The sequence below is a fragment of the Heterodontus francisci genome, chromosome 4, assembly GCF_036365525.1.
Source record: "Heterodontus francisci isolate sHetFra1 chromosome 4, sHetFra1.hap1, whole genome shotgun sequence".
Lineage (NCBI taxonomy): Eukaryota > Metazoa > Chordata > Chondrichthyes > Heterodontiformes > Heterodontidae > Heterodontus > Heterodontus francisci.
In genome coordinates, this window is record NC_090374.1 from 116,737,098 (window position 1) to 116,751,942 (window position 14,845).

The following is a 14,845-nucleotide window of genomic DNA, read 5'->3' on the forward strand; positions in this document are numbered from 1 at the left end:
TAGAGTAGAAACTAATAAGTGTACCAGATCTGTGGAAAAGCAATCTATAATTTTGTTAAATGCAACACTTATGGTCAATATTTCATTACAGTAAGATAATAATTGACAGGTTGATTTCTTCTGCCAGTGCAGTAAAATGGCTGGCATCTTCTCAGGCAAAATAATATAATTAGAATAGTGCAAATGTGGCTTTCTAAAGCAAAACTCCATTCCTTTATGCTTTATTGCTCTGCCAATTCATTCCATCTATTTCTAATTCAACTGCATATTAATTTATTATTGATACTTTCAAAAAATCAACATTGAACCATGTTGAATTGAGTTTTTTTTTGTTTAGTATTTAACTGGATTATATAATTGGTTACTTTCAAGGTACAATTCCATGGATTCAGGAGTATATTTGTAAAATGTAGTTACTACTAGTTTGAGCAATAAAGAACTGTACTTATTACTACCTCACCCCTTAAAATGTACTCTCCACATTAGTTTGTGGTATTAGTTACCTTAATTGAGATAAATATGTTGAAAGCATCCATTTGCTGATCAACTACTTTAGTCAAGGAATTGGTATTTACAGAAAAATGAACACCTATATATCTGAGTAGAAATCACTGTGCTGGTTTTGAAGTGGTGCTGAAACACTGCTGAAAATGAGGTCGCAAATATAAAGAACATTTTGTAACTGACTCTGGACTGGAGCATAGGTGAATGTGGTTGTTTTACCTTGGATTGCAGCTTTATCATGAAATAGAGCTCAAAAATGCTGGAAACACTCAGTGAGTCAGACAGCTTTCAAGGAGAAAGTTAAGGTTTCAGGTCTGACTCTTCATTTACTGAAATAGCTTTGTAATGGAGTTTACATTGACATAATTTTATCCATACTATAAAAGCCCTCATGGTATGACAAAGTAATGTTGTTTAATAAGTTTATATCATGACCTTACAATGAAATAAAAAATAACATTTTATTTCCAGTCAAAAGTGCAAATTGTAATTATAATGGGCTTAAAATTCTGCATTCTCTGATTGTAACATCAGTTGCAGACTACTGAAATTCCCAGGGAAATTGTGTGAACAGCTATTTTCAAATATTTACCCCATTTCGCTGGGCGTTCTGCCTGTTTCCCATGGAATTTATGGCAGAAGATTGAGAGAACACCTGTGAAATTTCCAGGCCATTCCTCTGGATAATTATGATTATATTTCCAGCTGATAGCTGTAAGATTAGGAGTTACTTCTGAGGTCATGGAGATATTGAAATATTCATTAGCAAACTGGAATGCCATCAATAAAACACAATAGTTGTAACACACCTAAAGCAATTTCAGAAAACAAATAGAATTAGTGGCTCCTGTGATGAAAAATGTTCATACCATATGAAATACAAGTGTGGATGCAGATGAATGATGTAATAGAAAATGTTCCCTTTTTAAAAAAATGTCAGATAAGTAATTTTTGGAATTATATCCTTTAGCTTTAAATCTGTAGTAGGAAAGAGAAACAAAAAAGGGATGAAATTCAACGATCTCTACAGATACTTAACTTGGCAAGTGTAGGATAAAAGGCACTCAATACTGAGAAATAACACATATTTCAGTAATGAAAATAGCAAATTTGATTACAAAATGCAGGCTGTGTCAGTGTAAGTAAGTTGAGTCAAGAAAAAGGTTTAGGCATTATAGTTGACCAAATGTTGTAAGTATCAACACAGGTATGGGGCAGCAGACAAAAGGCAAATAAGATGTTGAGTATATAAGAAGATCCGTAAAATTTAAATCTAAGATAAGAGCATCAACAGTGAAACAATTGTGTAACCATGGTCAAAAAAAGATAGAGAGGCACTGGCAAGAATTCAAAGGGGAACAAAGATCCTTCTAGGTATCACTGCATTATGAAGAGAAACGGATGAAAAGCATGTTATTGTTGTGAATATATTTGAGATTTAGGGATTGATGAATGGGAAATATGACTAAAATACGAACATGCGAATTAGGAGCAGGAGTAGGCCACTCGGCCCTTTGAGCCTGCTCTGCCAAATGATTAATTGATTCATTAATCATTCTTCCTGCAAGCATAACCTCCTAGTTGGGAGCATGAAATTGTGGCATTTCCCCTCAAACTTCATAATTACAAACATAAAAGTATAACTGTGCATAAAGAATAACTTTTCAAGTTTAGTGTTATCAGCTTATGGACTAGGCCACTGCCTAGTGTTGTAAGTACTGATTCCAAAGATGCACTTGAGTGGGAATTGAACACATTTTTGATTTAGTTTAGAGATGTGGGATCTAAAAATCCATGATCTTTGCAGCATATTCCCTCCATAATTTCGACAAGAGTATGTTAGAAAGGGCAGCATCTGGTTATGTCTTGTTCTAGCCTTTCATAACAGGGTGACCAGTTGGGGTTGGAAACTTTCCAATGGTGTATGGTCAGCAAAGATACTCCTGGTCAGACCAGACACTTCCATGGCCTGCCCACCTCTGACGAACTTATCAGTATGTTTTCTATGGAAAGTACCCTTGATGAAGTCTAGTAGTATGAATACCTGCCATTGGCAGACAAATCAGGGAACCAGGATCAGCAGCAGAGGCTTCTGGCGAGCTCTATTCAACCATTCTGCTGAAATCTGTGAGAAAAGCAAGGTGTACGACTAATACATTGTAAGAGACTTCACTGACGCCTATGCTTACCCAAACCTTTTTCAATATCAAAAGCAGAAGGTGGATGTGCAACTATAAAAAGTTGTTGTTAATCCTAAAAAATTGATCTTTTATGCAATCCCTGTTCATTCTATTACAACTGTATTTAATATGCTCACTTGTCTTTGCTGATTGGTGTTTAGTGTGGATACCAAGAAGCACACAGGTATTGCTTAAAAACAGTCTTCATTCTTTTGAAAAGTCCTGAACATCTATGTAAAACCTCATCAGTACAACTGTTTAATTCCTATTGAATTCCTCAGTAATTAAGATTTTTAATTTGTAAATTAAAGTCAGTTGATTTTAAAAAAAGACTTGCATTTATACAGCATCTTTCACAACCACTGAAAGTCTCAAAGTGCTTTACAGCCAATGAAGTACTTTTTGAAGTGTAGTCACAGTTGTATTGCAGGAACACTAAATAGAGTGCTTTAAGATATTCAGTCACTCAGGTTACAGACATGGTCAAGGACAGATTGCAGTTAGTTATTAACAGTTTTGTCAGTCCTGACCATTTATTTCAGTCTTTGACACCGACTGCTGACTTCCATTAATTCTCTTTTCTCAGCAGGTAACTATCTTAAAAATTGTCAATGTACTAGACTGGTGGCCTAATAAAATAATAGTTAATCAACTGCTTATTGGCCAAAGGAACAATGAGGCAAATGCTTGAATTTTGAAATATTTAAAATTGTACAAGATTATACAATAATCTGGGCTTTCCTAGCCAGCCACCTGCCTTCCACCATCTGTAAACTGTATGCTAACTTGCACCAAGTCTCATTCAATCACCCCTGTGCTCATTGCCTTGTATTGGCTCCCAGTCTGGCAACACCTCAATATTAAAAATTTCATCCCCTGTTCAAATCTGTCCATGGTCTCACCCTTTCCTTTCTTTAATCCCTTCCAGCCCGACAACCCTTTAAAATCTCTGCGCTTCGCCAATTTTCCTCGTGCATCCCCAATTTTAATTACTGCATATTGGCAATCGTACCTTCAGCTGCCTTGGCCCTAAACTCTGGAATTCCTTCCCTAAACCTTTCCACCGCTCTCTCATTTTTAAGTCGCTCCTTAAAAGCTATCCTTTGATCAAGCTTTTGTGTCACCTATCCTAATTTATCTTTATGTGGCTCAGTGTCAAACTTTGATAACGCCCTTGTGAAGCACCATTGGAATGCTTTTACTATATTAAAGGTGATATATAAATGCAAGTTGTCATTGTTGTAAAATAAATAATAAGATTCCCACTTTTCAGGTTTATTGTTTGATTCTCCATACTTTGAAGTGAGAACATGAATCCCTGGGAATTAATTATAAAACTGTAAGCTAATTCAATGGTTCAGATGAAGCTTCCGCAATTTCTAGCCATCATTTGAACTATTAAATTAGACTGCAGCATTGTCAATCACCCTCTGATAGATATCTTTTCCTTTATCAATTTAATCAACAGTTTGTTTCCCCTTCTCTCTGTAGGTGTTGACTCAATGATGGGCTATGGTCCTGCAGGTGCCTGGCACCCTCCAGTACCATGCCGGCTACTTAAAAGGAGCATCATAGTCATTGCAAATCCTTTTCTCAACTGTATAACTGCTGCTAACTTCCAGCAGGGGTCACTGTATAGTAATCAAGAGCAAAACCTGGGCCAATTTTCTCTTTCAGATTGACATCAGTTGTATCAGCTGCTCTGCCACCCTGGCTGAGATCAGTTAACTCAGCAATGAGTAGGAATCATATCCTATATCATATCAATAGGATCTTCCTGGTCTGCATAGTTCAGCTATTCACCAGATAAATTCAGCAAGGCCGTGGGAACGCTATATTTGTTCAGACAATGTCTATAATATATATGCAGTTTAATTCACTTTTTATTGTGATCAAACTGTATTTTGACCAGTGACAGCATGAATACCTTCTGATGTGTATCACAGGAATCAGCTCTTTAATTGCACTGGAATGCCGGGACCAGCATCCAGGACCAGGTTATTGGTTCCCTCTTAACACAGTCATTACTTAAGAAGCTCCCCAACTCTTTTCAGGCTGGATTTCCAATAGTCTACTTTCAGACTGAATATATATATTCAAGGCTAACCAATTTTATTTTGATTTATTTGCAGTTTATTTTTCAGCTACTGGAAAATCAGAGCAACAACAGAGCTGAAGGCTAATCTATTTTTCACTCCCTGGTTAGATATGATGTTAGGTTTTGGCATTGACACCAGTGAAGTCATACAAAGACTTTTAGCAGCAATTTTAACCTAATCCATCCAGTGGGAAACTGATGTTAATAGATCAGCTGCAAGTTTTACATGTCACATGATCTTACATCAGTGGAAAGTATAATCAAGTGGTCAATCTGATCGTATCAGTTTCCCAGCGGGCAGGTTAGGTTGCACTTACCCCCTTGGACTATTTACCAGCTCATTCACAACAGAGAATGATTACAATGTAAAGCATGGAGATTGATTTGTCCATGATTGAAAAAAAAGTATAGTTAATAAGACAAAAATATCATAGGGCTGATTTCATGATCCTGTGTTCTCAGCAGGAAATGGCACTCATGAGCACATCTGGGAAAATTCTGTGATTTTTGGTCTATTCATTTTAGTAAACAGTAAATCAAAGACTACACATTCATGATTTTGCAAAATGCACTATAAACATGTACCAAATCATGGTCATAATTCTTGAGCACACAAATATCTCCCAATAACTCTGACCAAGTGGCTGCTGGGTTTTAATAGTTATTTTTCAAGGGGGTCTGTAGCCATGTGATATAAAAGGAGGAGAAGGAATCACTGGTTGCATTTTATATAACTTGAAGGATAGGACAGGTTTCAGCAAGGGCAAAATGGGTGATGTCTGACTGAAAGAGAACCATCTGTTCCTTGTAAGTCCTGACACATCTGCTATCTCTGCCCTGCATCTGAAATCAAATTGGGGGAGGGGAATTGTGTCTTATTTTGTGCTAAATGTGATGCTACATTGACACAAATGGCCTATATGCAGCAAGACCTTGACAACATTCAGGCTTGGGCTGATAAGTGGCAAGTAACATTCGCACCACACAAGTGCCAGGCAATGACCATCTTCAACAAGAAAGAATCTAACCATCTCTCCTTGACATTCAATGGCATTACCATCGCTCAATCCCCACCAACATCCTGGGGGTGGGCATCATTGACCTAAAACTAAACTGGAGTAGCCACATAAATCCTGTGGCTGCAAGAGCAAGTCTGAGGCTGGGTATTCTCTGTCCAGTAATTCACCTCCACCTCCCCAAAGCCTGTCCACCATCTACAAAGCACAAGGCAGGAGTGTTATAGAATGCGCCCGACTTGCCTAGATATGTGGAGCTCCAAAAGCACTCAAGAAGCTCGATATCAGCCTGGATAAAACTGCCTGCTTTACTGGCATTCTATCCATCACATTAAACATTCACTCCCTCCACCACTGGCACACTGGCTGGAGTGTGTACCACCTACAAGATATACTGCACGAACTTGGGAAGCTACTTCAACAGCACCTTCCAAACCCGTGACCTCTACCACCTAGAAGAACAAGGGCAATAGACGCATGGGAACACCTACAAGCTCCCCTCCAAGTCACACACTATCCTGACTTGGAAATATATCATCATTCCTTCACAGTTGCTGGATCAAAATCCTGGAACTCCCTCCCTAACAGCACTTTTGGTGTACCTACATCATATGGACTGCAGCAGTTCAAGAAAGTGCCTCACCACCACCTTCTCAAGGGCAACTGGGATGGACAATAATTGCTGCCCTGGCCAGCGATGTCCCCATCCCAGACAAATAAAAAAGGTTCATATCATTGTGCTTCTCAGGTATGCAGTATTTCCAAACATCACTATCACTTACAAGAAAACAAAAGTTTGCCAAAAGATCTCTGTTCAAATATTACCTGAATGGCTACCTGTGAAAGTTAATTTTTGTACTTTTTGACAGCAGTGAATATAGTCAATTGATTAAGTACAATCAATTGTCAAAGTGGCTTTTATCCATTCTTATTTGAGAAGCATTATTTTAAAAGCTTTTTCATTTTTCATATATACTTATACTTTATATTATCTTCAGCAATATTTTTGACTTTTTAACTGGCAGCAGTCTTTCTTTTGACTGCAAAGAAGATTTTTATTAAACTTAGTAGTCCTATTTATCTGTTCTAGTGAAAAGGATGCAGCTCCATAGTTTGTTCTTTGTGATTCGATTTCTGAAATTTGAGCCTGTACACAGAAACTAAGTGATAATTCTGGCCAAATTTCCCTTTAAAGATCTTGGGGGAGAATTTTGATGCATAGCGCCACTGCCTCAATTCCCAGGGACAGGCAGCGCGGGACGATTCTTCATTAATACCACTGAAGAACGCCACACAAATAGCGACCTGCAGCACTGCTTGCCCAGTAAATCAAAGTCGAGCAAATTTCTTCCCCTAGTCCCTTTTTAAGAAAACTGTTCAGTTGTATATATTATCTATATTAATATAAATGTGAAGCTATTTGAAACCCTGTGGATAACTATATCACAGATTTAAAAATGTATCTTGTGATAACCTTTCAGTTTGCATAATGAAGTGAGTAAATGAAGTGAATGTATGCCATGAGATGAAAGAATCAAGCCAGTTGTCCTTTGTTTATGATTCACAATCTGACTCTGCTCGAATACAATTTCTTTCAGCTAGTCTGACATTGGCAATTTTTGTTTCCTTTTATAAACTGTCATTTTTGCTCTTCTGCCACACATTCATCATTTCATATCTCCCCCTACCTGAAAGCTTATGTTTATGAAGAGTTTAATTTCAAGGAGGTGAATTTCTGTGGAATGGTGTAAATACGGTTTCCACTGCTTTTACAGCATTTCCGTTGCACTTTTGCCTAAGCTACAGTGGACAAGTGGAAGAGCCTCCACGGAAATTCACCCCCAATGAGTTTGATATTTCCAATTATCGCAGACCTGATTGATAGTTTCCAGTTAAACAAAATATTGATTTTTTATTCTAGTCTGCGTAAATATTAAGACCCCCCTTTCCACCTTCCTAAACCATGCATTTTACCATATGTAACCCAGCCAATACATTTTATGCAAATGCACAAAGAGCGCCCATGACCAAAATGGTTATTCTTCTACATTTAGAACCTTTTGAATCTTGCACCTATCACGGAAAGAATGGAGACAAAATGCTGTGTAGTCACACACAAATACAATAATCTTGGAATATCAGAAAAAACTTACCAGTGATTTAAAAAAACTCTTCATGCCACACCTATTACCTTGCATATTACAATCCAATCATTTCATGAGCAGTTTCACTTCAAAAAAATGAAAATTTCCTGAAATACTTTTTACCACATTAAAAAGGTATAAAACATAAAAACAGTAAAAACAGCAGAAATAAGTTTTACTCAGAGAAGAAGTTGTCACAAGTTATTACCCTTAGTCCAGCTGGACACCAGTGTGGTTTCAGGAGCTGCCTAGCTTGTCGAAGATGTAGTGTATTTTACATGCCAGCCACTGTCTAAGTGGACAGTAGTATTCATAATGAAACTGCTCAAACTCGGGCGTCTGCCGGATTTCCCTCAGAAAAGAAGCATCAATGTCGGACTCCAGCAAGACCAAAAGAAGTGGGAAAGCAAACAGCATCAAGCCCAGGCCCACGAGAAGGAGTTTCACAAAGCTCTTTGTCAGTGCATTCAAATGTTTGTTGCTTGTCAACAATTCAAAGTTGCTGGTAAGTACTCGCTTCGCTTCCTTCAGCTCTTCCTCCTCTGCAATCAGAAGTGCAGTTTCAGCTGCATCAATCTCATCATATGAGCCTCCTTCGTCCCTCTGGTTCCCAAGTGGATGACTATTAAAAAGCAAGTCAATCCCAGCATCTTCTATAGGAGTAGGCAGGACACTGGCACTTGGATTATATACTAGTTCTGATATGGTTAAAGATTCTTCACTATTTTCCTCTTTGTTCTCACATCTGAATTCACCCACCTCTCCTGACTCACTCTGTGGCTCTTTTTCCTTTTGCTCTTCAAGTGTGGATTGATCATTCAATGTCAACAGCTCTCCACCTGAAAAGTACAAGAACATTCAAAGGTCAGGACCATGACACCTCACAATCTTCTCCCTGATGAAAATACATCATTATGTGACAGACTGCAGGTGCAAACTTGTCTCCTATTTTTTGTGCTTCTTTTATCTATTGATTTTCATAAAATGCCAATTCACACCTTATAAGCTGCTAAAAAAAATTCTCAGTGAGAAACACTGACATAACTATCCAATTGGAAGACGTTAGATAGAATAATAACCCCAGTCCCACTGAGCATTTGTTATTTTCGTTGACAGAATGCAACCTGGTTGCTGTGTTAGGTTTGCATTTTTCTCTTACTGTATCAAAAGGTAGAAGGCACAAACTAAATTTAGCAAAGTGATTTTAACTACTCGAGATGAGCCCAGCTTCGAATTGCTCTGGCCCTGTTGATTACAGCAGCCAAACAACCAAAGTGCAAAATCAGGTGAAGAATTGTTACTATTGGGATTGAAATAATTTCTTACTGCAGGCGAACAGGAGAATAACAAGTATAGTTGTAAAATTAGTTTTTTGTTTCTTAAATGACAACAAAATTGTAAGGAACAATCGGCAGTAGCTTCAAATAAGTGAATCTAAACATGGTACTTCTAAAATAAAGTTATACGGATGGGGCCTGATGCTCACATTTTGCTGGCAAAGTATATGGAAGTGAATTTCCATGGGGATTCTCCATTTCTAAATCATTGTTCTGGACTTTCTGCAGCATTGTACCAAAGTTATGGCAGAGAAGCAGGAGAACCTCCAAAGAAATCTTCCCCTGATATTTACAGAACTACCACTTTATGTGCATTTTCAGGAAATCTTGTCCTATTGTGAGGAATTCATCTTAGAGCCAATATCCTCTGAATAAGTCCACAGGAGAACCTACACCTATATTTTATGGGAGGCTGGCTGGTGTTTCATTATAATTATGTTTCTGAGGAAGGTTTATGGATCAAGCTGTTCACTTGTATACACACTCTCACCCCTCCGCCCAAAAAATATCACATATATGATTTCAAGAAAATATTAGAGAGGAAAACCAAACTGCACAGAGAATTGGGAGAGACAGATAGCACTAGAGTAAGAAATGGTAAGGTATTGGATGGGGTCAGAGTAAGAGGGAATGTAATAAGGTCTAAATTAGGTTTACTGTGCCTGTATATGAATGCGCAGAGTGTGGTAAATAAGGTTGGTGAGCTGCAAGCGCAGATAGCCACGTGGAAATATGATATCCTGGTGATAACGGAGACCTGGCTCAAAAAAAATATTCCTGGATACAGGTGTTCAGGAAAGATAAGGAAGGAAGGAAAGGAGGAGGGGTGGCTGTATTGATTAAGGAGAATATTACACACTGCGGGAGGGAGAGGATGTCCTAGAGGGATCAAGGACAGAACCTATTCGGTGAGAGCTAAGAAATAATAGCAGTATGATTACATTGCTGGGTGTATTCTATAGGCCACCAACTAGTGCGAAAGAGAGGAACAAATTTGCAAGGAAATTACAGAGGGATGCAAGAATTATAGAGTAGTTATAATGGGGGACTTTAAGTATCCTGATATAAATTGGGATAGTAATAGTGTAAAGGGCAGAAAAGGGCAAGAGTTTCTCGAGTGTGTTCAGGAGAATTTGCTACATCAGTATGTTTCCAGTCCAACAAGGAAGGAGGCACTGCTGAATCTGGCTCTGGGGAATGAGATGGGTCAAGTGAATCAACTGTCAGATGGGGAACATTTAGGGGTCAGTGATCATAGTATCATAAGGTTTAGGTTAACTATGGAAAAGGACAAGAAGCAATCCACAGTACAGATAATTAATTGGGGGAGGACCAACTTCAATGGAGTGAGAACGGATCTGGCCCAAGTAAATTGGAATCAAAGATTGGCAGGCAAAACTGTAACTGAACAATGGGCTGCTTTTATAGAGGAGCTAGTTCAGGTACAGTCAAGATACATCCCCACAAACAGGAAAGATAGGGCAAACAGATCCAGAGCTCCCTGGATGATAAAAGAGATAGAGAGTAAGATGAAGCTGAAAAAGGGTGCTTATGAAGATGTCAGGTGGATAATACAATTGAGAACCAGGCTGAATATTGAAGGTTCAGAGGGGAAATGATAAAAACAAATAAGAGAAGGAAAGAGAGAGTATCAGGAGACAGGCAGCTAACATAAAAGGAAATATAAATGTCTCCTATAGGCATATAAATAATAAAAGGGTGACAAAAGGAAGAATGGGGCCGATTAGGGACCCAAAAGGGGATTTACACATGGAGGCAGGGGACGTGGTTGTGGTACTAATTGAGTACTTTGCATCTTTCTTTACCAAGGAAGAAGATGCTGCCAAAGTCATGGTGAAAGAGGAAGTAGTTGAGACAATGAATAGGATAAAAATTGATAAAGAATTGGTATTAGAAAGGCTGTCTGTACTTGAAGTTGATAAGTCACCAGGACCGGATGAGGTGCATCCATGGATACTGAAGGAAGTAAGGATGGAAATTGTGCAGGCACTGGCCATAATCTTCCAATCCACCTTAGATATACGGGTGGTGCCAAAGGACTGGAGAATTGCAAATGTTACACCCTTGTTCAAAAAGAAGGTGTAATGATAAGCCCAGCAAATACAGGCAGTCAGTTTAATCTCAGTGGTGGGAAAGCTTTAGAAACAATAATTCAGGACAACATTAATAGTCACTTGGATAAATGTGGATCAATTATGGAAAGCCAGCATGGATTTGTTAAGGGAAAATTGTGTTTAACTAACTTGCTTGAGTTTTTCGATGAGGTAACAGAGGGGGTTGACAAGGGTAATACGGTTGATGTGGTGTACATGGACTTCCAAAGGCATTTAATAAAGTGCCACATAGCAGACTTGTCAGTAAGGTTACAGCCCAATGAATAAAATTGACAGTAGCATCATGGATGTGAAATTGGCTGAGTGATAGGAAACAAAGTATTTGTGAACAGTTGTTTTACGGACTGGAGGACGGTATGGTAGTGGGATTCCCCCAGGGGTCAGTGTTAGGTTGCCTGCTTTTCTTGATATATATTAATGACTTAGACTTGGGTGTACAGGGCACAATTTCCCTATCATCATGAGGAAAAGGTGGATTGATCAAGAGGATACATCAAACCGCTCCCCTCATCCCCCATAATTTTCCATCCAGTGCTAAGCAATTCATGATACCTTCCAATCTTCCCCTCTCTGACCTTGAACGATCTGTCCTCAGAAAAGGCCTCAGCTTCATCCTCTTACATCAGCCCCCCCCCCCCCCCCCACACAATGCATTTCGAGCTAATCATTACTCCGAGCTCTTCTGTCACTTTTGCCTCTGTGGCCACTTCTTTGATCTTACTTCTGCTCAGTGGACCCTTTTATCTATCTCCAGTATTCTTCACCTAGATCCCTTCCTTGGCCTTTTGTCCTCCCTTGATCTTTTCATTGAGAACTGCTGGCATGACGTTGACCGTCTCAATTTCTCTGCTCTCCCCTCACTCACGCTCTCTAACCTGCCTCCCTCTGAACCTGCTGCACTCCGTTCTCTTAGGTCCAACCCTAACACTGTCATCAAACCTGCTGACAAAGGTGGTGCTGTTGTCTGCCAGACTGATCCTTATCTAGTCGAGGTCAAACACTAACTGTCTGACCTCCTACCACCTCTGGACCATAATCCTACGACTGAACACCAAGCCACTGTCTCCAGACTGTCACTGACCTCATCTCCTCTGGAGATCTGGCCTCCACCCTCATAGACACCCAGGCCTGAACAGCGCACTTTTACCTCCTTCCCAAAATCCATAAACAGGACTGCCCTGGTAGACCCATCATTTCAGCCTGTTCCTGCCCCACTGAACTGATTTTTTCCTATGTCGATGCTATATTTTCTCCCCATGTCCAGTCTCTTCCCACCTACATCCATGACTCTTCTGATGTCTTACGTCACTTCAACAGTTTTCAGTTTCCTGGCCCTCACTGTTTGCTATTCATCATGGACATCCAATCCCTCTACATCTCCATACCCAACCAGGATGGTCTGAGGGCTCTCTCTCCACTTCTTCCTTGAATGGAGGCCCAAACACTCCTCACGCACAACCACCCTCCTCCATCTGGCTGAACTTGTTCTCACATTGAACAACTCTTTCAACTCCACTCACTTCCTCCAAATAAGAGATGTTACTATGGGTACCCGCATATGTCCTAGCTATGCCTGCCTTTTTGTGGGATATATGGAACATTCCTTCTTCCAGTCCTACTCAGGCCCCTCACCTCTTCTTCTGGTATGTTGATGACTGTATTGGTGCCACTTCCTGCTCTCACTCCGAACTGGAAAATTTAATTGACTTTGCTTCCAATTTCCACCTTTCTCTCACTTTTACATGGTCCATTTCTGACTCTTCCCTTCCCTTCGTTGACCTCTCTATCTCCATTTATGAGGGGCCTAGATAGAGCAGACAGGAAGGACCTGTTTCCCCTAGCAGAGAGGTCAATTACCAGGGAGCACAGATTTAAGGTGATAGGTAGAAGGATTAGAGGGGACATGAGGAAAATCTTTTTCACCCAGAGGGTGGTGGGTGTTTGGAATTCACTGCCAGGAATGGTGGTGGAGGAAGAAACCCTCAATTCTTTTAAAACATACCTGGACATGCGCCTGAAGTGCTTTAACCTGCAAGGCTATGGACCAGGTGCTGGAAGGTGGAATTAGATTGGACGGCTAGTATTTTCAGCTGGCATGGACACAATGGGCTGAATAGCCTCCTTCTGTGCTGCAGTTTTTCTATGGTTTTATTTCTGGGGATAGGCTATCAACCAATATTCATTATGAGCCCACAACTCTCGCAACTACCTTGACTACACTTCCTCAAACTCCACTTCCTGCAAGGACTCTATTCCATTCTCCTAGTTCCTCCGTCCCTGTCACATCTGTTCAGACGATGCAACCTTCCATACTAGTGTTTCAGATATCGCTTCTTTTTTCCTCAACTGAGGAGTATCCCCCCCAATGTGGTTGACAGGGCCCTCGACTGTGTCTGATCTATTTCACGTACTTCTGCTCTCACTCCTTCCCCTCCCTCCCAGAACCATGATAGGGTTCCCCTTGTCCTCACCTTCCACCCCAGCAGCCTCCGTATTCAACAGAACATCGTCCTCCATTTCCGCCACCTCCAGTGTGATGACACCAGCAAACACATCTTCCCCTCCCCTCCCCTTTCAGCATTCTCTCCCCTCAACCTGGTCCACTCCTCAGTTACCCCCAACACCTCCCCGCTTCCTTATGGCACCTTTCCATGCAAGTGCAGGAGATGCAACACCTGCTCTTTTACCTCCTCCCTTCTCACCATTCAAGGCCCCAAACATTCCTTCCAAGTGAAACAGCGATTTAACTGTATTTCTTTCAATTCAGTTTACAGTATTCGGTGCTCATGATGTCATCTCCACTACACTGGGGAGACCAAGTGTAGACTGGGTGACCACTTTATGGAATACCTCCATTCAGTCCCTGAGCTTCCCGTTGCTTGTTATTTCAATTCTCTACCTTGCTCACACTCTGACCTTTCTGTCCTTGGCCTGCTGCAGTGTTCCAATGAAGCTCAACGAAAGCTTGAGGAATAACAACTCATCTTTCGACTGGGAACATTACAGCCTTCTGGACTCAACATTAAGTTCAATCATTTTAGATCATTACCTCTGCTCCACTACCTCCCCCCTCCTTTTTCCTTTTTTCATGTTTTTTTGCCAGTTCATTTTTCACCCCTTGTTTCTTTCTTAATTCCTTTACTTTGTGTTTAATGGCAGCTATCCTGCCATTCACACCTCATCCAGACATGTCTTTTTTTTTCTTTACTTGTCCCATTACGACTCCCTTTGGCCTTGCACAATGAATCCTTTTGTCATTTAATCTCTCCCACCCTCCACCCTATCATAGACCTTCCCTTTTATTCTTCTTCCCACCTCCCCCCTTTTACTTGCTCAAATGATTTCTAACTTTTGACAGTTCTGATGAAAGGTCACAGACCTGAAATGTTAACTCTATTTGTCTTCCCGCAGATGCTGCCAGATCTGCTGAG

At 40.2% G+C, this 14,845-nt stretch overlaps 1 protein-coding gene across 3 annotated transcripts in view; it reads right to left on the reverse strand.

Moving 5' to 3' along the window:
- Positions 1-8,144: 8,144 nt before the first annotated feature.
- The window catches only part of frmd3 (FERM domain containing 3), a 387,539-nt gene continuing 380,838 nt past the window's right edge, over positions 8,145-14,845 (reverse strand). For 2 of the 3 annotated variants that reach the window (XM_068028873.1, XM_068028874.1), the window contains one exon: positions 8,145-8,781. In XM_068028873.1, coding sequence (XP_067884974.1) covers positions 8,180-8,781 — 602 coding nt within the window. In that variant the 3' untranslated portion in view covers positions 8,145-8,179. The remainder of the gene's footprint in view (positions 8,782-14,845) is intronic. The other variant, XM_068028875.1, reaches the window with a different exon arrangement.